The 24,140-nt window shown below is 29.0% G+C and overlaps 1 protein-coding gene across 1 annotated transcript; it reads right to left on the reverse strand.

Moving 5' to 3' along the window:
* Positions 1-21,035: 21,035 nt before the first annotated feature.
* On the reverse strand, positions 21,036-22,627 carry LOC127284526 (odorant receptor 4-like). Its single transcript, XM_051310000.1, has 6 exons — positions 22,165-22,627; positions 21,757-22,096; positions 21,582-21,681; positions 21,407-21,517; positions 21,176-21,331; positions 21,036-21,095 (listed from the first exon to the last, which is right to left on the reverse strand). The coding sequence occupies exons 1-6, from the start codon at positions 22,586-22,588 to the stop codon at positions 21,036-21,038; spliced, it is 1,191 nt and encodes a 396-aa protein (XP_051165957.1). The 5' UTR covers positions 22,589-22,627.
* Positions 22,628-24,140: the final 1,513 nt, after the last annotated feature.

Consider the following 24,140-nt stretch of genomic DNA (forward strand, 5'->3'; position numbering starts at 1 on the left):
TTATTTATAATTAAAGAACAGGATATAAAAATGCTTGTTAATTTAAAGGCAGGAAGTCTTTTCTCTCCTTTAAAAGCGAGGAGGAATAAGCACATGTGGTGGACAATGTAATTACAATTGTATAGGATAACGATTATGAGAATATATAGTAGACATATGCCGAGTGTATATATATATATATATATAAATGAAATAAGAAACACGCGACAACTTTCTCTCATGTGTACCAAAAGAGACGCAATTGTAATCCCAAGAGAGTATGTGTATATGTGTGCAATTTAAATATATATATCCTTCCTTTTACAGAGACACATCTAAAACGACGAATCGAATTCAAAGTCCACCCACTATTTAATTATATGGCACTTTCTCGTGCAATACTTTTTCACATAAGTTCACTTTAATGGCGCCACTGCTACCATTAACCGAGGCTTCAGCTTCGTAATCCAATTTGACCGCGTGGCAATTACTATTACGAGCCTTTTAAAGGTCATACGACATCGTAAACGTTACTATGAAGATTGCCTTTCGTTGCGCGCTCTTGACTCGCACTCAACGGATCGATAGTTTGTCGAACTATATGTAAATATATAGATATATATATGTTATTATATACGTAACCGGAAAATATCCACAAAAAGAAATAGAAATTTCCAAATTGTATGTTTATTAGCAAATATTTAAAAGCTACGATGCCTTAAAGGCAAAAAATTTTAGGTTATGTAATGTGATAGTTTAGCGTCCGTCCGTCCGTCGTACACTCGTACGGTTACCATAGCAACCGTTACCACAGCAAACCGTTACGGTGCCATAGCAAACCGTTACGGAACCATAGTAACCGGTACCATAGTAACTTTTTCCATAGTAACCGTTTCCATAGTAACCGGAACCAGAGTAACCGTCACCATAGCAAGCGGTTACTATGATACCGGCTACTATGGTACCGTAACCGTTTGCTATGGTACCGGTTACTATGAAAACGATTACTATGGTACCGGTTATTATGGTACAAGTTACTATGGTACCGGTTATTATGGTACAAGTTACTATGGTACCGGTTACTTAATGGTACCCGGTCACTATGGTACCGGTTATAATGGTACAGGTTACTATGGTACCGGTTACTATACGGTTTCTGTGGTACCGGTTACTATCCGGTTACTATGGTACCGGTTACTTAATGGTACCCTGTTACTATGGTACCGGTTACTTAATGGTACCCTGTTACTATGGTACCGGTTACTATGGTACTGATTACTATGGTATCGGTTACTTTACGGTTACTATGGTACAGGTTACTTAATGGTACCCTGTTACTATGGTACTGGTTAGTATGATACTGGTACTATGCGGTTTCTATGGTACCGGTTATTATGGTACCGCTTACTATCGTACCGGTTACTTAATGATACCTGTTACTATGGTACTGGTTACTATGGTACCAGTTACTTAATGGTACCCTGTTACTATGGTACTGGTTAGTATGGTACTGGTTACTATGCGGTTTCTATGGTACCGGTTACTCAATGGTACTCTGTTACTATGGTACCGGTTACTATGGTACTGATTACTATGGTATCGGTTACTTTCAGGTTACTATGGTACAGGTTACTTAATGGTACCCTGTTACTATGGTACTGGTTACTATGGTACCGGTTACTTAACGGTTTCTATGGTATCGGTTATTATGGTACCGGTTACTATGGTACTGATTGCTATGGTATCGGTTACTTTCAGGTTACTATGGTACCGGTTACTATGGTACAGGTTACTTAATGGTACCCTGTTACTATGGTACCGGTTACTTAACGGTTTCTTTGGTATCGGTTATTATGGTACCGGTTACTATGGTACTGATTACTATGGTATCAGTTACTTTCAGGTTACTATGGTACCGGTTACTATGGTGCAGGTTACTTAATGGTACCCTGTTACTATGGTACTGGTTACTATGGTACCGGTTACTTAACGGTTTCTTTGGTATCGGTTATTATGGTACCGGTTACTATGGTACCGGTTACTATGGTACCGGTTACTATGGTACCGGTTACTATGGTACCGGTTACTATGGTACCGGTTACTATGGTATCGGTTACTATGGTGCAGGTTACTTAATGGTACCCTGTTACTATGGTACTGGTTACTATGGTACCGGTTATTTAACGGTTTCTATGGTATAGGTTATTATGGTACCGGTTACTATGGTACCGGTTACTATGGTACCGGTTACTATGGTACCGGTTACTATGGTACCGGTTAGTATGGTACTGATTACTATGGTATCGGGTACTTTACGGTTACTATGGTACAGGTTACTTAATGGTACCCTGTTACTATGGTACTGGTTACTTAACGGTTTCTATGGTATCGGTTATTATGGTACCGGTTACGTAATGGTACCCAGTCACTATGGTACCGGTTATTATACGGTTACTATGGTACCGGTTACTGTACGGTTTCTATGGTAACGGTTACTATGCGGTTACTATGGTACCGGTTACTTAATGGTACCCTGTTACTATGGTACCGGTTACTATGGTAGTGATTACTATGGTACCATAGCTAAAGATACAAATCCTTAGCAAAGCTACCATTCTTTACATGAGAAAATGAATTATATTAGAAAAAGTAATTTTCCTTTTAATATAAAATACTATTTTCTGATCGTGAACAATACTTGTTGTCAGAGAATTCTTACATATGCTAAAGTTAGGTTATATACTTCCGTTCTAATTTGATTTCTCTCGATGAAATTAACCGCAAATTCCTTACTCTTGACGTAAGAGAATTCGTATTAATTCTCGGATGAGAAGCCTGCTCTTGTGTTTTCATTTCGTTGGAGTTCACATGTCGGATTGTTTGCTATGCACTATTGAAGTTGTGGCTGCGTATATTTGGCCGGTTCTATATATATATATATATGTATTGTTTTATATATATTGTACCTAATATGTATATATATATATATAATATATATATATGTATATGGAACACAAAGTTGAATGCACATTTACACAAGAATGTGCACTTGTGTATTCAAAAGTTTTCGCGCGATTCTGCAGGGGAATGCAGCACGCAGATTTAGATATCGTTCCTGCCGCAGGTACGAATTACTATTGTAATTTATGCATCCTAAAATGTCTGCAGTGCAGTGCCTAAAGTCTTTAGTTGCAGTTAAATCAACCTCAATCGCTTGTGCTTAAAGATCAGAACTTGATCTATATAATTGTTCTAATTCATTTATCGATGAAAATTATATACATTTTATTATTATATATATTTAAATAAATAGTAAAAATATTTTTGAAAAATAATTTTTTTCTTGAAATATTTCATTGAAATCATTTAATTCTCCCGTGTTACACTACCGTCCGAAATTGTGCGAACTCTGCTTTTTCCACAACTATAAAACTGTTCAAATCTTCAAAAATATTAAAACTAAAATTTTTTCCTCTTTATTTTATTAAAGCTAATAAAATTCTGAAAGAAATGACACCTTGACAAAGAGAATATGTTAATTTTTCAATTAGATATCTGAGAAAAACCCAATTTTCAATGTTTTTACTATTTTTTTTATTTATCTGGCAAAAATTAATATTTTTAAACGTTCTTAGGCTCATTGAAATCGTATTTTGTCATGCAATTCAAATTATATAAAACAATTCATGTACACATTCTTCCCTAGCGTATGCAAACCGTGAAAGTTGGCTCATAAAATGTCAAAAAATTTAAATTTAATTCTATAATAAAATATAATGTTTAAAAATCAAGTAAATATATCATTCTAAACTTCTCTGATTTATGTAAGCAAATTTAAGATTTATACATTTTACTGATCATTTTTTGTCATATAAATATTAATCACAATTTTTTGACATTTTATGAGCCAACTTTCAGGGTTTGCATACGCTAGCGAAGAATGTGTACATGAATTGTTTTATATAATTTGAATTGCATAACAAAATACGATTTCAATGAGCCTAAGAACGTTTAAAAATATTAAGTTTTGCCAGAGAAATAAAAAAAATAGTAAAAACGTTGAAAATTGGGTCTTTCTTAGATATCTAATTGAAAAATTAACATATTCTTTTTGTCAAGGTGTCATTTCTTTCAGAATTTTATTAGCTTTAATAAAATAAAGAGGAAAAAATTTTAGTTTTAATATTTTTGAAGATTTGAACAGTTTTATAGTTGTGGAAAAAGCAGAGTTCGCACAATTTCGGACGGTAGTGTATATATAATTTATATAATATGAAATAGTTTGTTTGATATTAATAAATAATCTATTAATTAATGTATTTCGCGTAATAATTATTAGCCATTACACACTGTCGAGTGTTATTAAATTTCAAAATCACGTTATTGTCAAACTAATGATGCATATAGTATATTTCTAAATGAGGGAAATTTCGCAACACATCAATTATTATTAGCTTGAGAATATATATTATATAGACAAACGTGTGATATTTAAATTCAAATAAATGTCCGATTTTGACAAGGTAATAATCTTGTTATATATATATATATGTATGGTGTCAACAAAAAACGAAAGCAATGTTCTAACAAACCCTTATGCACAAAACGCGCCATTTGGCATCTCATCTTGCAGTCAACGGAAGTCGCTTGAGGTCTATATTCTGCGGTATATGAGGGTATACACGAAGTGGCAAGCTATTCTCGTATGTAAACTAGGTAGTGCAAGCATGCAATTGCGGAAACCGAAACGAAGCCTGCGGCATTCATTTTACGACAGTGACTCTCAGAATATTTCGTTTTAATATACATTTTCAGCGATGCTAGAGAAATTTATCATGGCGCTATAAAATCCCATTCTAGATTGACGCTACTATATATATTTATTGGAATATATTTTGAAATTATTTAGATAAAGACAATGTCTTGAGAATAAAGCCAGAATTATTCTGAAATCACAGTTTTGTCAATTAAAATTCCAAAGCTGAAAAAAATCACCTTTAAGAAGAATCGAACCCTGGTCCCTATGGTTAAAAACCCAGTGTAGAAACCCCTTAACAATTTCTGTAATAGCTTTTAGTTTCTATTACACCAGGATTTATTATCACGGATTGTTAATGTGTTAATAACAACAATTTGTTGAATTTAATTATATAATAATTCTGCTCACCGTTATTTTGTCATTGAAGAATCCATTTTGAATAAGAACACTCACCTGAAACAAACAAAGAAAATATTATTAGTAATTAGTATTTTTCTAAAATGTCGTAATTGCGGAGAAGTTAAAAAAAAAATATTAAAATTTATTTTATTACATATAACATTGTGTTTTTGGGCAAACAAACAATGAAAAATTTTGCATATATAAGTGATTTTAGTCATCACGATAATAATAAGAGAGGCAGCAAAGCAGCATTTTGCGGTGTGTGAACTGTAGTTGCCGGGGATTCTACAAGTGGTTGACCCTGGCATACAGTCTGGCATCAAACCTCGGGCCAAGGGTAAGCGTGCAAGGGCCCTTAAGCATATCAAAAAATCCGACATCTCAGATCTTTCTCTCTCTCTTTCCCTTTCTGTGCATATGGGTTCCTTAATTAAGTTACCATCTGTTAAAACCTCGGGAAATTATTTTCCTTTTTACGCCCAGAATTTTTTTTTCTCAAATAAAAAATTTTTCTAATTGAAACGTATTCTCCTGAAAGATTATTATTTTAAAATAATAATTTCCGAACTAGTCAAAAATTAATCTGTTAGGATTTAATATGGAATTATCGAATTTTTATTTCAACAAGTCATTTGACGCTGTGTGGTGTTTAGTATTTTCGATAGTGAACGCTAGGAGCGCTACTTTCGCGTCACGTGTATGAATTATTAAAAATTAACCATTAAAAGAGTGAAAATTCTTTTTGTGTTATTTTTTTTTGCATAATTTTACCAATTATTAGTAAAATATAATTCTACTAATTCAGATTTGTATAGTAAAATTATTTAAAGAAAGTAATTTTTTTTTTTTTTTAAATGGAAAATAATGAATTGCAGTTTAGTTTTTGACGAATGACAGCTTTGCTGAATCAGCAGAAAAAAAAACGAAGAAAAGTTAACATATTTAAGACCACCCTCACATTTTCTTATCGATCTGAATATATTACAAATTTTTCATTTATAATCGAAGAGATACATATATATATATTTTTTTTTTCCATTGGAAGGAACATCTCGTGGAGATTGTGTGTGAAAAAAAGAGGTTGTGAGAGCTTGAGACACACACCAGGTTCCTCGCCCTTCAGTTTCGTGGGACAAATACCGGTTCGCATTCTCGAGGGTGGTCGATTGTTCCGGCTAAAATTTCGAGAGCCGCGCACGTATACATAAAGAAACACAATACACTTCTTAACTGAAAACATTGTTTCTAATTGAATATATCTGTTTCCCATGTAATATGAAAAATTGTTTAAAAAAAATTTGTTTTTTTCTTCGAATTAAGAATTAAAAATTACGAATAAATTTTTAATTTTGCAAAGAATTTTAAATTCTTATTATAATTCACTTTATGTTCTGAAATTTTGTTACAACCAGATATAAGCTACTCATCTAATTAAATATTATACATTGTAACCAAAATTTTGGTCAATATAATACAATAAATTGTGTGTCTTTCATAATAGAATTCGACTTGATTAAATAACATCAAAGGAATTTGATTAATATCAAAGTGAATTAATTCTGGTGCTAATTCCAATATAATTAGAAGGATAGCTATATATAATAATATAAACTATATTCTATGATATGTAATCAGTAAATTTGAGTTGCAACTATAATTTCTATTATAAATATTAAAATTAGAATTTCCAATATGATTATTGTCAATTCTAATTATTATGTTTCTAGATTCTCAATTTATTTCAATATATATGTATATTTTCTAGTAAATGTAAAAATATTGTTCAATATCCAAATATCTATAATTATCTAAATTCAGTATGCTAATTAAGTTTGACAACATAATGCAGTGGCATAAATACATTTTAATTATAGTCCATGTTGTGTGCGTAATAATATAATTTGCAATATTACAAAAATAAGTTTCTTTTGCTGAAAAAAGTATTGCTACAGCAACAAAAATATTTACTGCTAATAATTGTGAGACGTGTTAAAAAATTCTTTGAATCAAAGAAATAGTGTTTTTGAATCAAAAAAAAATATTTCTTTGCAATAGAGTCAAAATTTCTTTAATTTTTACAATAAAATTTAATTAATTTCTTCATAGAAAAATATTTGAATTTTTTTTTTTTTTAAAGATTATTAAAATATTTTCTCCTTTTTACGTAAGCGCGTGTTAAATGATGTTTTAAACATTGAGAATTATTAGGTAATGTAATTTTTGTTTTATGCAAAAGGAAAGTCTTGAAATATGGAATTTAATAATAATATAGGTGCGCTAGTTAAACATAAAAACAAAAGATTCAAAGAAAACTGCAAATGAATTGAATAAATATAAAATAAGGTGTCATAACCTCAAAAAAAAATGGTACAGAGTCCCAAGCATATTACCTTAATAACAAGGTTATATTTCTAAGATTTTTAATATTACGGTGTAATATTACCAGTAATATTAAAATGTCCGCCTAAAGGTAATATTCCAGTAATATTGAGGTAATATTAAGGTAATATTAAGGTAATATTAAGGTAATATTGAGGTAATATTCCAGTAATATTGAGGTTATATTCCAGTAATATTGAGGTAATATTCCAGTAATATTGAGGTAATATTAAGGTAATATTGAGATAATATTCCAGTAATATTGAGGTAATATTGAGGTAATATTCCAGTAATATTAAGGTAATATTGAGTAAATATTCCAGTAATATTGAGGTAATATTCAGGTAATATTAAGGTAATATTGAGGTAATAGTCCAGTAATATTGAGGTAATATTCCAGTAATATTGAGGTATTATTGAGGTAATATTGAGGTAATAGTCCAGTAATATTGAGGTAATATTCCAGTAATATTGAGGTAATATTAAGGTAATATTAAGGTAATATTAAGGTAATATTGAGGTAATATTCCAGTAATATTGAGGTTATATTCCAGTAATATTGAGGTAATATTCCAGTAATATTGAGGTTATATTCCAGTAATATTGAGGTAATATTCCAGTAATATTGAGGTAATATTAAGGTAATATTGAGATAATATTCCAGTAATATTGAGGTAATATTCCAGTAATATTAAGGTAATATTGAGTAAATATTCCAGTAATATTGAGGTAATATTAAGGTAATATTCAATTAATATTACACGCTGCATTGAGAGACTTTTTATTTAATGAAAAAAATTTAACGAGGCGGGAATCGAACTCCGAACTCGACGCTCAACAGTCGGGAGTCTTAACCCCTAGACCAATTATACCTTTGACAAATATATGTTGCCTAAATTTGATAATAAGGTAATATTACGTGTTGCTTAAACATATTATTATTTAAAAATACTTTTTCTTTTGCATCGAGTTGTATTAAAAAGAATTCACTAATTGGAAAAAAAATGTAGAGTTAATTTTGAGAGTATCTAAATTATTAGATTAATTTTGCGAATGTTTCGCGAGTTTCACACGGTCTCTCTCATGGTTTCCATCTCAATTCACTCACGATTATACATTTTGTTCGGCACGAGAAGAATGTAGATCGGTATGAAGAAAGAAAACGAGCGTTTAATATGGCGTCTCGTTTCCTTTCAGGTGAATAATGCGGTTACTCATTCGTATATACATATATATGTATATAAGTCAATTTCAATGTATATGTGTAATATTGGGCGCTTGATATCCTTGCCGCCAATACCTAATATCGACAATCGTAGATTGCTAATCGCTTCGCTCCTATTCCCATGACAACTGGCCTTCTTGACTGTTACGTGGGTTTTCAATATTTAGATTCATAATAAAAAAAATTATTTTAAATAATACTACTATTTTTAGCTGTCGAAATAAAACTGGAAACTAACCTAAAAAATGACTTTCAATTTCATATATATGAAATACATAATGTGTACATACTTTTTGCCTATGCCAATAGGCTTTTACAACTTTGCCAATATTACGAAATAAAACTGAACTATTGCCTTTACAAGAAACCAATTTTACTTTACACGCATTTCACTTAATGGGAAAATTGTTTCTAATTAAAAGTTATTCAATGGTAATAAAGAAATTTTAAAAATGTTCAATTACTGATTTTATGCTGAAAAAGAAATTCCGTCAGATTTTACCAGAAGAGATAAATTCTTTTCTCTATTCTTATGTCACTCTCTTGTCTATAATATTAGTGGGAATTTAATCCTGAAATAATGAAAATTGATTTTATTATTTAAATAATTGATAAAAAAAATAGAATTCAATAATAAATAACTTATTCCACTGTGAAAATTTTACTGAAAATCTTATGAATACACTGTAAAAAGAAGGTTCTAAAACAGTACCAATTTTGGGTATCAAAATAGAATCAAATAACAATTTAGTACCTAAAATCGGCATTAAACCTTTCGTTTTACAGTGTAATGAGAATTTTAAGTAAATGAATTAAATAGGTGAACAAAGTATATTTAAGTTTACAAAGTAGTTCTATTGACATGTGGATGATAATGTTTAATATAAACGATAAGTGAAAATGTGACGTCACATGTGAGCACATATGTGTTTTATCCACTTTATTTAGTTATAGGAACTATATACTTCGTATATATAATAACTCTAAAAATTTTAAATAACTTTTTGAATATTTTTTCTTAAATAGATTTTATATTCGATTTTTTTTTGTTGAGAAAATTAAAACTTTTTTTTTGGAGTAAATTAAAACTTTTTTTTTTTCTGCAAAACTAATTACCGTGGATGTCCCAGTTACCGTCCACCTAAGACCTAGTTTCCGTACAGTTTAATTTTCAAAATAACATTTATAAAAAAATTATTTTCTTTTATTTGTTTACTTAAACTAATAAGTCGATTGCGTGCCAAAAGGAATAAATTATTGTTAAAAAATAATTTAAATTACTATACGAGATATTTGTAATATGGACGGTAACTGGTACATCCACGGTATATCTTCCTACCCATATACAGATTATATTCTGTAGATTTATATTTACAATGTAAACAAAAAGCTGATTGTTCTGTATGAAAAATTATCTCACTAATTAGAAATTTCTCAATAATAAAGTAATAATCTAGCTTAGAGTCTATATATATTATTAATGAGAGTTTATAAATAGAACTGTATATATATAATGTAGTTTGTATATGTATATATCTCGACATCGATTCACTCTGCGTGTAATTTAAATGCCCCTCGTTTCCAATATAACCAAACTTTATGATCAACTGCAAAACACACGAGTGTAAATTTTGCGTATAAAGTTTCCATGGGGCATTCCCGCATTGTCCCAAAAGGATTACGAGAGGAATATTAATTGTCGATAATTGTAAAATAAAAAATTCATCACAGTTCTCCAAGCGAATGTATAGTAAAATAAATATATATACTATACTGTTTTTCAATTATTTATACAACAGAATGAATATATTTTGGATAGTGTTTGCTATATAGGAACATTTACAGTGGAACATACAGTAGCGCCATCTGTTGGTTTTGTAACATTGTTATCAATCACAAAAACGATATATTTGGCATTCAGTATTGTTGCAACTTGCATTTTTGCAATTCTTTATGATTAAAACTATCACTAAACATAACCTAAAATCTTTTGCCTTTAGGGTCCCTTTTAGAGCGTCAAAGAGAACAGATATATTTATCAAAATATAGCCAAATATTTATTTGTTTCAAATAAATTTTATTTTTGTCCTAAATAAACGCAAACAAAACATTTCTCCTACACAACACAGGAGCATTGACAAACTAAACTATATATTTAACTGATCTCACACTCCACAGTAGTTTGAAATCAGAAAGTAGGGTTCAAAACAATCTAGAGCCTACAAATCGTAACCGATTTTGGAATTTTTTTTTTTTTTAAATAATCTGTAATAAAATTGAAAGAGATCCCTCGAGCCCAATTTTTGATTTTCAATTTGCATAAATAATTATATTAATATAAACCAAAAAAAAAACGTACTTTTTTACATATTACTCTTATTTTCAAAAAAATATGTAAAGTTTTTATTGTTAGGTATTTAAATTTATTCCTCTGGATTTCTGAATTGTAGAATGGTGATATAGACCGATTAGTAAATTGTTATAAACAAATTGTTAATTTGGACAATGATTTCAATTAACTTAAATGAAACTGATCACGAATTCGATGTCAGTTTTTTAAAATTCAAAATGGCGGATCCAATATGGCGGATAAAATTTTAAAAATCGCTTAAATTCGCTTAAATCTGGTTACTCGGGGGTTTTTGGGGTCGCTGACCACGAATTCGATGTCAGTTTTTCAAAATTCAAAATGGCGGATCCAATATGGCGGAAAACATTTTAAAAATCGCTTAAATTCGCTTGAATCCGGTTACTCGGGGGTTTTTGTGGTCGCTGATCACGAATTCGATGTTAGTTTTTCAAAAAATCAAAATCGAATAGCATATCCAATAAGGTAGACAATTTTGTAAAAATTAAATTCGATTGAAAATTGTTATTTAGGTCTTTTTGTTACTGTATATAAATAATACGTCAGTCTTTTTAAAAATTTTAAATGTCTTCTAAGAAAACTTTTTTAAGCGAATCCAATGAATTTTTAAAAATTCGTTCGTTATATTGGATCCGCCATTTTGAATTTTGAAAAACTGACATCGAATTCGTAATCAGCGACCCCAAAAACCCCCGAATAATCGGATTCAAGCGATTTTTAATATTTTGGCCGCCATATTGGATCCGCCATTTTGAATTTTGAAAAACTGACATCGAATTCGTGATCAGCGACCCCGAAAACCCCCGAGTAATCAATTTCATTTAAGTTAATTGAAATCATTGCCCAAATTAGCAATTTGTTTATATAATTTGTTTATAACAATTTACTAATGGGTCTATATCATCATTCTACAATTCAGAGATCCAGAGGAGTAAATTTAAATACTTAACAATTAAAACTTTACATATTTTTTTTGAAAATAAGAGTAATATGTAAAAAATACGTTTTTTTTTTTTGGTTTATATTAATATAATTATTTATGCAAATTGAAAATCAAAAATCGGGCTCGAGGGATCTCTTACAACTTATTAAAGATTATTTAAAAAAAAAAAATTCCAAAATCGGTTGCGATTTGTAGGCTCTAGACTGTTTTGAACCCTACTTTTTGATTTCAAACCACTATGCACTCGTTGCACATACATATATCTACCATTGCACCATTTATATTGTTTTAAGCACATATTTAAACAAGAAAAGCATTAAAGACAATTTTTTTTTATCAAACAAAACCTAAAAATTGTATATTTAATCGAAAAACTAAGAATTCGAATCGAAATACCGAATATTTATTTGATATAGAAAAGTTTATGAAAAGTCAAAAGGTCGATAGAGATAGAACCAAAAGTTTTTTATTTGATCCACTTTCCAAAAGTTCAAACGGCATTAAAACATCAAAACCACTTTGATCCATATGTGAGTTTACATTCTATTTAGATTTTCATTTGCAAATAATATATTGAAAATCAAATCTTATTCTTAGCGAAGAATATTACAAAAAAAAGAATCTAAACAAAGATATTTAGTATTTTTTTCATATATATTATTTTACAAAATAATTAGAAATGAAATTTGTATTTGCTCATGTTATCTATATAACATTAAATTTACATTCTGGAAATGGGGAAGTTTAAACTCCTGTGCTACGAAAACATTTGCATAACCTTTACTTGAATATGTTAGACATTATGCTGAAAGCTCCTCTGAAAAGCCACTGGTAGGTAGCCACTATATATACAAGAAGGTCAGGGTCGTTTTTGTGAATTCGCAAAGCTCCCAGGGTATACAACAATCTTGTTGGAAAATGTAATTTGATCTTATTATTCTACATTGAATTATTTTCTCTTTTACTATGCGCGCAATGCAATGAATATTTTTCCTTGAGGAAACATGAGACTATTTTTTTTTCTTTTTCCTCCTCTCTTTTCATCAAAAAAAAAAGGGTAAAATAGAAAACAAGGAGTTTTCAATAGAAAAATTAAAGAATTGAAAAAATATTTTGTAACAGAAAAAACGGTGGATAATTTTAACCAATTTACATCCCTCATAAAAATTGCAGTTAATTTTTATACAGATTTTGGGGGTAAAAATTCGACATTTTTTTCTTGTGAATGAAAAGTCAAAAAAAATTTTTTTTTTTAAACAAGTACGAAGCGACTAATTGAGGTCGAGTCGCATTAAAATTCTTGCACCTCACTGACCTCGCTCAATACCCTTTTATTTGTACGAAGCAAGCGAAAGTTCACAAACATCTCTCCTCGACGCTGTAATGCGATTGCATGCCTGCTTCGGGGTGCATTCACTTTGATTGCATCGACGTAACTGTATACAATCTCGTCTTATGTAACTATGTCTACATACAGATTCTAGGGTAGTTTTCTAAATGACATGTATATAATGATGACTCAGGTACGATGAAAAAAAAAACCCGCTTTAAAATGCATTTCATATATTTATATATCCGTCAACTCATTAGTTAGTCAATTCATTTAATAATCATTTAATATGCCCAACTCTCTAAATCTGAATTAGTAAACATTTTTAGTGAGTCATGACTCACTTTTTACTTCTAAATTAGTAAAATTTTACTAATTATTAGTACCTTTAACTAACAATTAGTAAAATTTAACTAATTCTAAAGCAAAAAGTGAGTCACTAATTTAAATTAGTAAACATTTTTACTCATTCAGATTTAGAGAGAACTATTTTTTTTTAATTCTCCGATAAATGTGACGCGATCTAAAGAAAGGGACACTGAAAAAAGGGTTTGGTATTAACAACCAAACGTTTGGTTGGTATTTAAACAACCAAAATTTTTTTGTTGAATCAACAAAATTTTAATTGTCTCAACCAAAATTTGTTTGACACAACCAAAATTAGAAAGAAATGATTTTTGTTGTCCTAACTAAAGTTTAATTGAGACAACCAAAATTTTGTTGATTCAACAAAAAAATTTTGGTTGCTTAAATACGTTTGGTTGTCACTACCAAACCTTTTTTCAGTGGACCTTAGAAGCAAATGAATTATAGGTTATTTATTTATTTACTTGAACTAAAAGTTTATTTTTGTTTTTTTAAAACTGAAATCAGTTTTAATTGAATATATTTTGGATGTAATGAAAACCTAAATATCATTAATTTGCATAACGAGTTGTAAGTCTTTGTATGTATTTTCACTTTAAACTTTAAAAACGTAACCTACAATTTTTTGTTTCTAATGTCCCAAATTATAGTAGAATTTTTATTTCACATATATGACAAGAAAATATATGGCGCCATCTGTTAAAATTCTATTAAATGAGAATTAAGACTTAAGGTGGAAGCCCTAATATAACCTCAAAAACTGAGAATTGTTTTTTAACACAAACAAAACTTTTAATAAAATAATTTCATACAATTTTTTTATTTGTTTCTTTAATATGAAATTAAATGCTAATTCGAAAATTTGTCTAAAAAATAATTATAAATAAAAATTCTTTAAAATAAAAATAACTAATAACTTTTGCATAATCATGCCGAACAATAATATCAAAATCTTTACAATTGAAATTAAAATAGTTAATTTTCATTTCTAAAGTTAAACTTAATTTTTAGTTTAATCTTAAGATATAAATTTATATATATATATATATATATATATATATATAATAATGAAATGCCACTTGCTTTACGGAAGCTTCTTTTGAGATAATAGCATAAGTAAAATTCAGAGATGTAATTATAATTAACTCTGCTGTTAATAAATTTACTTTAAAATTAGTATATCTTCCTCTCTAAATCTTTCAAATTATATTTTACTGAAAATTATGTTTCATTGATGAAAACATAAGAAAGCAAGTCTAAATATAAATATATAAAGATAAAATAAAAGAGAAAATATAAAAGCAGAATGTAATTACATAGAAGAATATATATATATTCTCAAGTAATTAAAAACATGCAAAATATTTTGATTAAAAGTCAGTAAAAAGAAGTGAAAGAAAAAAATTTAAAAGAAAAATTAAATAATATTAAAAATAAACAAAAACAAAAAAGGGAAAAATTTAAGTAAAATTACATAAAACAAAGTAGAAAATAAAAAAAGAAGTTAATACAATAATATTAAAAATAAATAATTAAAAGAATAATTTTAAATAACTTTAAAATAATAAAAAAAATTTTAATTATTGAAATAACCTATTAAATAGTACTTATTATATAATATTAGAAAAAAAATAAAATTAAATATTGTTGTTTTCGTCAGCAATAATATTAAAGACTCAGTTTATGAGTGTTTTCTTATTATATAAAAACCTATTGTTCTACGTCGTTAAAAGTATTATTGATCTTTTTGTGCTTCGCTATATTTAGAGATATAAAATATTTTCTCTGAAAATGTTTTGTATCTATCAATACGTAAAGTAGAAACAATAAATCTTAATTAATAATAATAACAATAATACTATATTTATTATTATTATTATTATTATTATTTAAAAACTAGATCAGAAAGGAAGAAATAATAAAAGTAAATTCTAATTGTATACATATTACATAAATTTTTGTATATAAAATAAGTTTAAATATATTAAAAACAAAAAATTTCCTTTCGCTATAATTTTTTTTTTTTTAAATTAATTACTTCTTTCAAGTTATAATATATGTGTATTTTTATTCAATGTTCAAATATATATACAAGTTTCAAATTGTAATTGAATTGTGAAAAAAAATTTTGAAAAAAAAAATTTGCGTTAAAAACGTTATTTTTTAATTTGAGGTTTTATTTTTATAATATATTTTTATAATTTCATGTTCTAGTGAATTACCAATAAATAAGGTATTAACATGAATTGCAAAAGCCAATCAATATAAGCTTTGTCAAACAGTAATTTACGTTAATATGTTATAAACAATACATACAGTTAATTAAAAAAAAAATTAATTAATTAATCACCCCTATGTAGCAACTCGAACTATTAATTTAAAAATTTAATTAATTAGTTTTTAATTTTTAAAAAATTATTACATGATTACTATAAAAAAAAAAAAAATTACAAATATTTAAAAAATATTTCAATACTTTTGTATTTAATTTTAATAAATTTAATTATTCAAAAATTTCATTTAATTCCGTTTCCGTTTCCATGGCATCCGTTACCATAACAAGCGTTACCATAGCAACCGTTTCTATGACAACCGTTTCTATGACAACTGTTACCATAGCAACTGTTACCATAGCAACTGTTACCATACCAACGGTTACGATAGCAACCGTTACCATAGCAACTGTTTCCATGACAACAGTTATCATAGCAACCGTTTTAATAGCAACTGTTACCATAGCAACCGTTACTATAACAACAGTTTCCATAGCAACCATTTCTATACCAACCGTTACTATAACAACAGTTTCCATAGCAACCATTTCTATAGCACCCGTTTCCATAACAACTATTACCATACACACGCATACACATTTTTTGTTCAGAACTTTCTTCTAATCACTATGGCGGTATTCCCGAACGATTATCTAGCGAATTTAATTTTTTCGAAAATTTTTCCAAAATATTTTCGAGTGTAGAGCATCCGCTGGACCAATCAAAAAGTGCGTCATACATTTTTTGTTCGAAACTTTTTCCCTAATTTATTGGTGGTATTCCGGAGCGATTATCTCGCGAATTTATTTTTTCGAAAATTTTTCAAAAATATTTTTGAGTGTAGCTCAGCATCCGCTGGACCAATCAAAAAGTGCGCCATACATTTTTTGTTCGAAACTTTTTCCCTATTTTATTGGTGGTATTCCGGAGCGATTATCTCGCGAATTTATTTTTTCGAAAATTTTTCAAAAATATTTTTGAGTGTAGCTCAGCATCCGCTGGACCAATCAAAAAGTGCGCCATACATTTTTTGTTCGAAACTTTTTCCCTATTTTATTGGTGGTATTCCGGAGCGATTATCTCGCGAATTTATTTTTTCGAAAATTTTTCAAAAATATTTTTGAGTGTAGCTCAGCATCCGCTGGACCAATCAAAAAATGCGCTATACATTTTTTGATCGAAACTTTTTCCCTATTTTATTGGTGGTATTCCGGAGCGATTATCTCGCGAATTTATTTTTTCGGAAATTTTTCCAAAATATTTTTGAGTGTAGCTCAGCATCCGCTGGACCAATCAAAAAGTGCGCCATACATTTTTTGTTCAGAACTTTCTTCTAATCACTATGGCGGTATTCCCGAACGATTATCTAGCGAATTTAATTTTTTGAAAATTTTCCCAAATTATTTTTTAGTGCAGCTCAGCATCCGCTGGACCAATCAAAAAGTGCGCCATACATTTTTTGTTCGAGACTTTTTGCTCAATTTTTTGGAATTACTCGCAAGACATTATCTCGTAAATTTAATTTTCAGAAAATTTTTCCAAAAATTTTTGAGTGTAGCTCAGCATCCGCTGGACCAATCAAAAAGTGCGCCGTACATTTTTTGTTCGAGACTCTCGGGTTAAGACTTTGATGGTATTCCAGAGCGATTATTTCGAAGTTTTAAAAATTCCCAAAATTTATTTTGACCTAGTTCAGCTTCCGCTGAATTAATCAAAAATTGCGTCATATATTTTATGTTTGAGATTTCTAGGTTAATACTTTGGTGGTATTCCGAACATAGACAGTGGCGCCACCAACCTGGTTCATTTTTGTTGCACATCAAAATGAGCCTTCTACATGGTTCATTCTGAGTTCAGTTTTTTTCTGTGTAGCGACCGTTTCCATAGCAACCGTTACCATATCAACTGTTTCCATGACAACAGTTACCATAGTAACTATTACCATAGCAACTGTTACCATAGCAACCGTTACCATAACAACAGTTTCCATAGCAACCATTTCTATAGCAACTTTTTTTCACGTTCTTAGCAACGGTTACTTATAAATTATTTTTTTTTTATTGGCTATATAAATATATTTCCAAAGTGATTTTTTACTTCTTGTACACATTCGAGTTCGACGCCTCGCGATAACTCGACCCAAGTGGAATTTTTATTCTCTTTCAACATTTTCTTTTTTTTTTTTTTTTGATTGCAGTTTCTTTGCAAAGTGCTGCGATCGAACGCATTTAATAAGTTCTTGTTAGAAAGCTTTTCACCTTTTACATTTCATTTCTCGAGATTGAAAATTCAAATCACCAATATCGAGAGAGAGAGGGAGAGAGAGAGACTATATTGTCGTTTTTTTTTTAAGTCTACGATATCAAATACGTGAGCTTAATTAGAAAATTGAAATATCAATTGTAAATAGACATGGTAAAAAATATTCTTAATCAATTTCTATTCAGACATTTGTTATATTGCTAAATATCAAATTCTTGAACTATACAAAAGGATTAAATTGAAATGTCTTCAATTAAAAGGCATTTCCCACAAGTATATGGGTTTTTTTTTTGGATAAGAGATATACGTTAAGAACAAATGTTATATTCCATGGGAAAATGATTCTAAGATTAGATGAGATTTACTGATATATATGTAATAATGGTTTTAATAGAAATTTCGATACTGAAATTAACAGTAGTGATACAGAAAATTAAAAGGCATTAAAATTTTAATTCAATTTTGCTTATTTTAATCCATTTTGATATTAAAATAAGCAAAATTGGATTAAAATAAAAAACTTATTTTAATACCTTATAATTTTCTGTGGAAGAATTTAATATTGTTATAAATGCAATAAAATTATGTTACTATTTGTGACATAAAGTTATACGCATAAAATTGAGGCAATATTTCAGGGTTAGTGATTTCGAAGTAACATTTTTAAAATTCAAAATGTCTGATCCAATATGACGAAAGAATTTTTATTTAAAATTCAAAAGTTGAATAAACTTGAAACGATAAATCGTAATATAGTATATTTTTCATAGTTTCCCACGCATAATGTTTGATAACATATATATATAAGAACAAATGTAATTACTTTGGGAATATTTAATTTAATAGATAGAGGAGAGATTATGTATAAGATTAACAATATGAATTTAGAATTTTTTTTTTTCTATTTAAATCTTGCTCATTGTTTGTCCATTAAGGTTTATATTAAAGAATTCGCGGTAAATGAAGTTTCGCAGCATCCGGTTGTATAGCACTATAGTGCATGAGTATAAAGTCAACTCTTGACTTGGATATGCCTCGAGGCATATAGCATCCAGAATGCCTTTTACTCGTTTCTCACGTTACTATAGGCACGACCCAACAAGATTATCGTTTCCAATGTGGAATATTAAGTTTGAGTTCGCGACATCGGAGCCTTTTTTTATACTGTCATTCTGGATATTGATGACTTCGAACTCATTTGAAAACTCCCCCTTGCATATATATATATATATAGCTAAACGACAAATTAATAGCTTCGAGCTTTTTTTTCCCCTCTTACATCATCCAATCTTTTTTTTTTTTTTTTTTTTTTGAATCATGTTTATGTATACTTAATCATGTTTCATCTCATAATAGACTATCATTTACAATTAACTTTATCATTAGGTGTCTTCTTTATATATACATTTCTCATTAAGTCTACCTTTAGAAAACTGAATATTGTAATTACGCGCACTTTAAATTATTTAATAAACGTGTCACATGTTTACTTTGCTATAATTTGCAACTAATCTTGCGTGGAAACTTTCTCCTATACATTATAATATGTATTTAATTTTTATGGCTTTGAAATAACAACTTTCGGAGTGTTAAGAAAATTTTCCGATTTATTAATCTGTCTTTAAATATGAATTAGTGAAATTCCACTGATTTGCAGTGAAATATGGTAACGGTTACTATGGAAACGGTTGCTATAGTAACTGATGTCATGGAAACAGTTGGTATGGTAACGGTTGCTATGGAAACACTTTTCATGGAAAAAGTTCGTATGGTAACGGTTGCTATGGAAACAGTTGGTATGGTAACGGTTACTATGGAAACGGTATGGTAACGGTTACTATGGAAACGGTATGGTAACAGTTGCTATGGAAACGGTTGCTATGGAAACAGTTTTCATGGAAACAGTTGGTATGGTAACGGTTGCTATGGAAACGGTTGCTATGGAAACTGTTGTTATGGTAATGGTTGCTATGGTAACTGTTGTCATGGAAACAGTTGGTATGGTAACGGTTGCTATGGTAACAGTTGCTATGGAAACGGTTACTATGGAAACTGTTGTTATAGTAACGGTTGGTATAGTTACGGTTGCTATGGAAACAGTTGGTATGTTAACGGTTGCTATGGTAACAGTTGCTATGGAAACGGTTGCTATGGAAACTGTTGTTATAGTAACGGTTGGTATAGTTACGGTTGCTATGAAAACAGTTGGTATGGTAACGGTTGCTATGGTAACAGTTGCTATGGAAGCGGTTGCTATGATAACTGTTGTCATGGAAACAGTTGGTATGGTAACGGTTGCTATGGTAACAGTTGCTATGGAAACAGTTGGTATGGTAACGGTTGCTATAGAAATGGTTGCTATGGAAACTGTTATTATGGTAACGGTTGTTATGGAAACGGTTGCTATGGAAACGGTTGCTATGGAAATGGTTGCTATAGAAACTGTTGTCATGGTAACTGTTGCTATGGAAACGGTTGTCATGGTTACGGTTGCCATGGAAACGGTTGTCTTGGTTACGGTTGCCATGGAAACGGTTGCTATGGAAACGGTTGCTATGGAAACGATCGCTAATATGGAAATAGCTACTTTAAGAGGGAAAATTCAAAATAGAAAAAAAAAATGTTTAAGTGTTGCAAAATTGTTCAAATTTTATTTCTCTATTTTATTAAATAACAATATTTATACTGTTGAATAAATATTATTTTCATAATCCGAAACTTGTTATTGAAAAATATAAACATTAAAAAATTAATGACGCCGACTTGATGCTAAAAGAACAGTTGCATACGACAAGGCCGAAATCAAAATCTGTATGTTAAAAAAAGCGCAATTAGAGCAGAATTATTTAATTACAATTAATTAATTATTATGAAAAAAATTTATCTTACTTTTTTAAATGCATGAAGTGATAAGGGAAAAAATTTTCCTGCCGTGAGTTTCAATGGTTTTTGTGAACGTATAATAATCAACATCAATGATTGAATAAATTTTGGATTACAATCGTACCAATTTATATTATAAACTTCATCACCTATATCCAGACTCTTTTTTTATATTAGAAAGCTTTTTTTTGTATTATAATTTCTTTTTTTTAAACTAGTAAAAATAATTATACTCACTCGATCAATTACATTTTCGCCAATATAATTATATAGAAAAATTAAAATCGTTGGAGCAAAAAAGTAGGCAATATTAATGAATGTCCCATAAATATCTCCAGCGGGTGAAACCTCAAAATAAAACAATTATTTTTTGCTATTTTTTTTTTTATATTTAGTTATATTAAATATTTACCACAAGAACTGCAAAACTCACAAAACATAAACTTATAACAGTGATTATAACTTCCATTAAGAACATAATGTTGAATGAATTTTCAAGAATTTTTGAGTCACTATGAAACAAAATGTATTATTATTATTATTAATGTCTTCCCTTAGTTATTTATTTTTTTTTTTTTAAATAATACCTGATTAATTTTAGGTGTCGTTCAACGATATAGTGTAAGCATTTACACTCTTGATGAATCATTGATCTGTAATGACAAACATTTCTTGGATTCATAATATCTTTTATATTCAATGCCACTACTTGTAATTGTCCACATAAATGAAAAACTATTAAAGTTATAAAAGTATTTATTCCCATTGCCGCAATAGCAGTGTAGGCTATCAATAATATTTGCCACAAGTAAACTAATTCATAATTTGGTGATTTTTCAACATCAAAAGGATAATAAGCTTGGCATGGTAAAGATTTTTTTGTAAATTCACCTCCCCAATTTAAAATTATTGGCCTAGTTATAAAAACTAAAAAAAAATTCAATTAGTTAATTCTTCAAAAATGAATTTTCCTTTTTAAAAAATAAATTACTTACGCAAAAAAGGAGCAAACAATAAAGCTATACATAAGGCATTAAAAAATCTCGCACGTTTTGAATTAATTATCATTACACTTTTTGCTTCTTTTGACAATAATTGTGTGTATTTCCAATCTCCAATCATATCCTGTATAAGAGGAACAAGTTTTGGTTTTGAAATTCCCATGAATAGTACTTTAATAATTGTTGATATCAAATTAATACAAATGAAAATAATTTCAACTTCTTGAAAAAAATTTTTTAAAAGAAAACATTTTATCATTACTGGTACGGTGATGCATAACATAATTATTAGCGTAATAAAGAATCGTAATTTTGAAAAACGATCTTCAATTGGCCACATTCCACATAATTGCATACTCCAACGATTTAGATGTACGGCATAATCAAAATTATATTTCATTTCTTTTTCTGATAGCATTTTTTCTATATGCTTGCGAAAACACTTAATAGACTTATAAAGATATACGGATAATGATTTAATGACTGCGTCAATTATTTCTCATGATATATATTCCAAAGGTGGATATAATGAGTTTTTTTTAATTATTCACAAAAAAGAACATTAATAGAGGCATTATATTGTTAATATTATCATTATTATATTGTTACAACATTTAATATTTGTTAATTAGTGTCATTAAAATATTTTTCGATTGAAATATTAATTGAAAGATTAAATAAAAATCTATTATTAGAATTTCTGTTTGATAAAATTAAATCCGAAATTAGTCGGTTTGTATGTATATATATAGGCAATCTGCAAACAGTATATGCTACAGATTTAGTACTGTTAAAAAATAAAAGTACTGTTCGAAACAAATTTAGAATAATCCAAAATCTGTTCGGAAAAGATTTGCGGTATTCGCAAAAACTCGGATTTTAGACAAACAAATCTGTAAAGAGTTAGAAAAAATACAAAAGCAGCAGTTAATTTCCAGGTAGAAAAATTAACATTACTAACGTAATCGACCACCAGGAAGTATTTAATGTTCTTATCCGCACTTTTTATAATTTTCATTTCTATTATCACTTCCACTTTTTTATTTTCATTACCGTTTCCACTTTCACTTTTTCTAATTCTCATTCGCACTTCCATTCCCACTTCCACACTTTCTAATTCTCATTTCCACTTTCACTTTTTTATTTTCATTACCACTTCCACTTCCACTTTTTCTAATTTTTATTCCCACTTCTACTCCCATTTTTTCCACTTCTAATTTTCATTAGCTGTTGCCATTTCGACTAAAACTCTTTCTAGTTTCCATTTACACAACCATTTCCATTTTTTTAATTACAATGGATGGAAATTAGAAAAAGTGCAAGTGATAATGGAAATTTAAAAAATAGGAATGGAAGTGGGAGTGAAAATATAAAAAAGTTGTAATGAAAATAAAAAAGTGGAAGATGAAATGGGAGTGAAAATTGGAACAAGTGGAAGTGGAAGTGGAAGTGGAAGTGGAAGTGAAAGTGGGAATGAGAATTAGAAAAAATGGTAGTGGCAATGAATATAAAAAAGTGGAAGTGGAAATGGGAATGAAAATTAGAAAAGTGGAAGTGAAGTGGGAATGAGAATTAGAAAGAGTAGAAGTGAGAATGGAATGACGAATGAGAATTAGAAAAAGTAAAAGTAGAAATGGGAAAGTAGTGGCAAAGTTTCCGTGAAAATATATTTTAGAAACTCTTAATTTTTTTATAGGTACTAACGTTAGTAACGTTAGTTAGATTAGTAACATTAGTAACGTTAATTTTTTCACCTGGGTTAAAATACCCAACTGTTTGGATAGTTGCAGCAACAATCTGCAATTAGTCATTAATGTATTAAGTTCTGTATACGTATTAAGTCACATAATCTAAAATGATTTTAGAAAGATGTGAAAAATCCGTAATCAATTTGCCACAATTTGGAATTAATTCTATATATCTAAAATCTTAATCCAAAAATGTGTATACACTAATTTTTTAAAATTAGT

This window comes from Leptopilina boulardi, unplaced genomic scaffold, assembly GCF_019393585.1.
Source record: "Leptopilina boulardi isolate dan_hultmark-lab unplaced genomic scaffold, ZJU_Lbou_2.1 LbouV2_325, whole genome shotgun sequence".
In the NCBI taxonomy this organism is placed as follows: Eukaryota; Metazoa; Arthropoda; class Insecta; order Hymenoptera; family Figitidae; genus Leptopilina; species Leptopilina boulardi.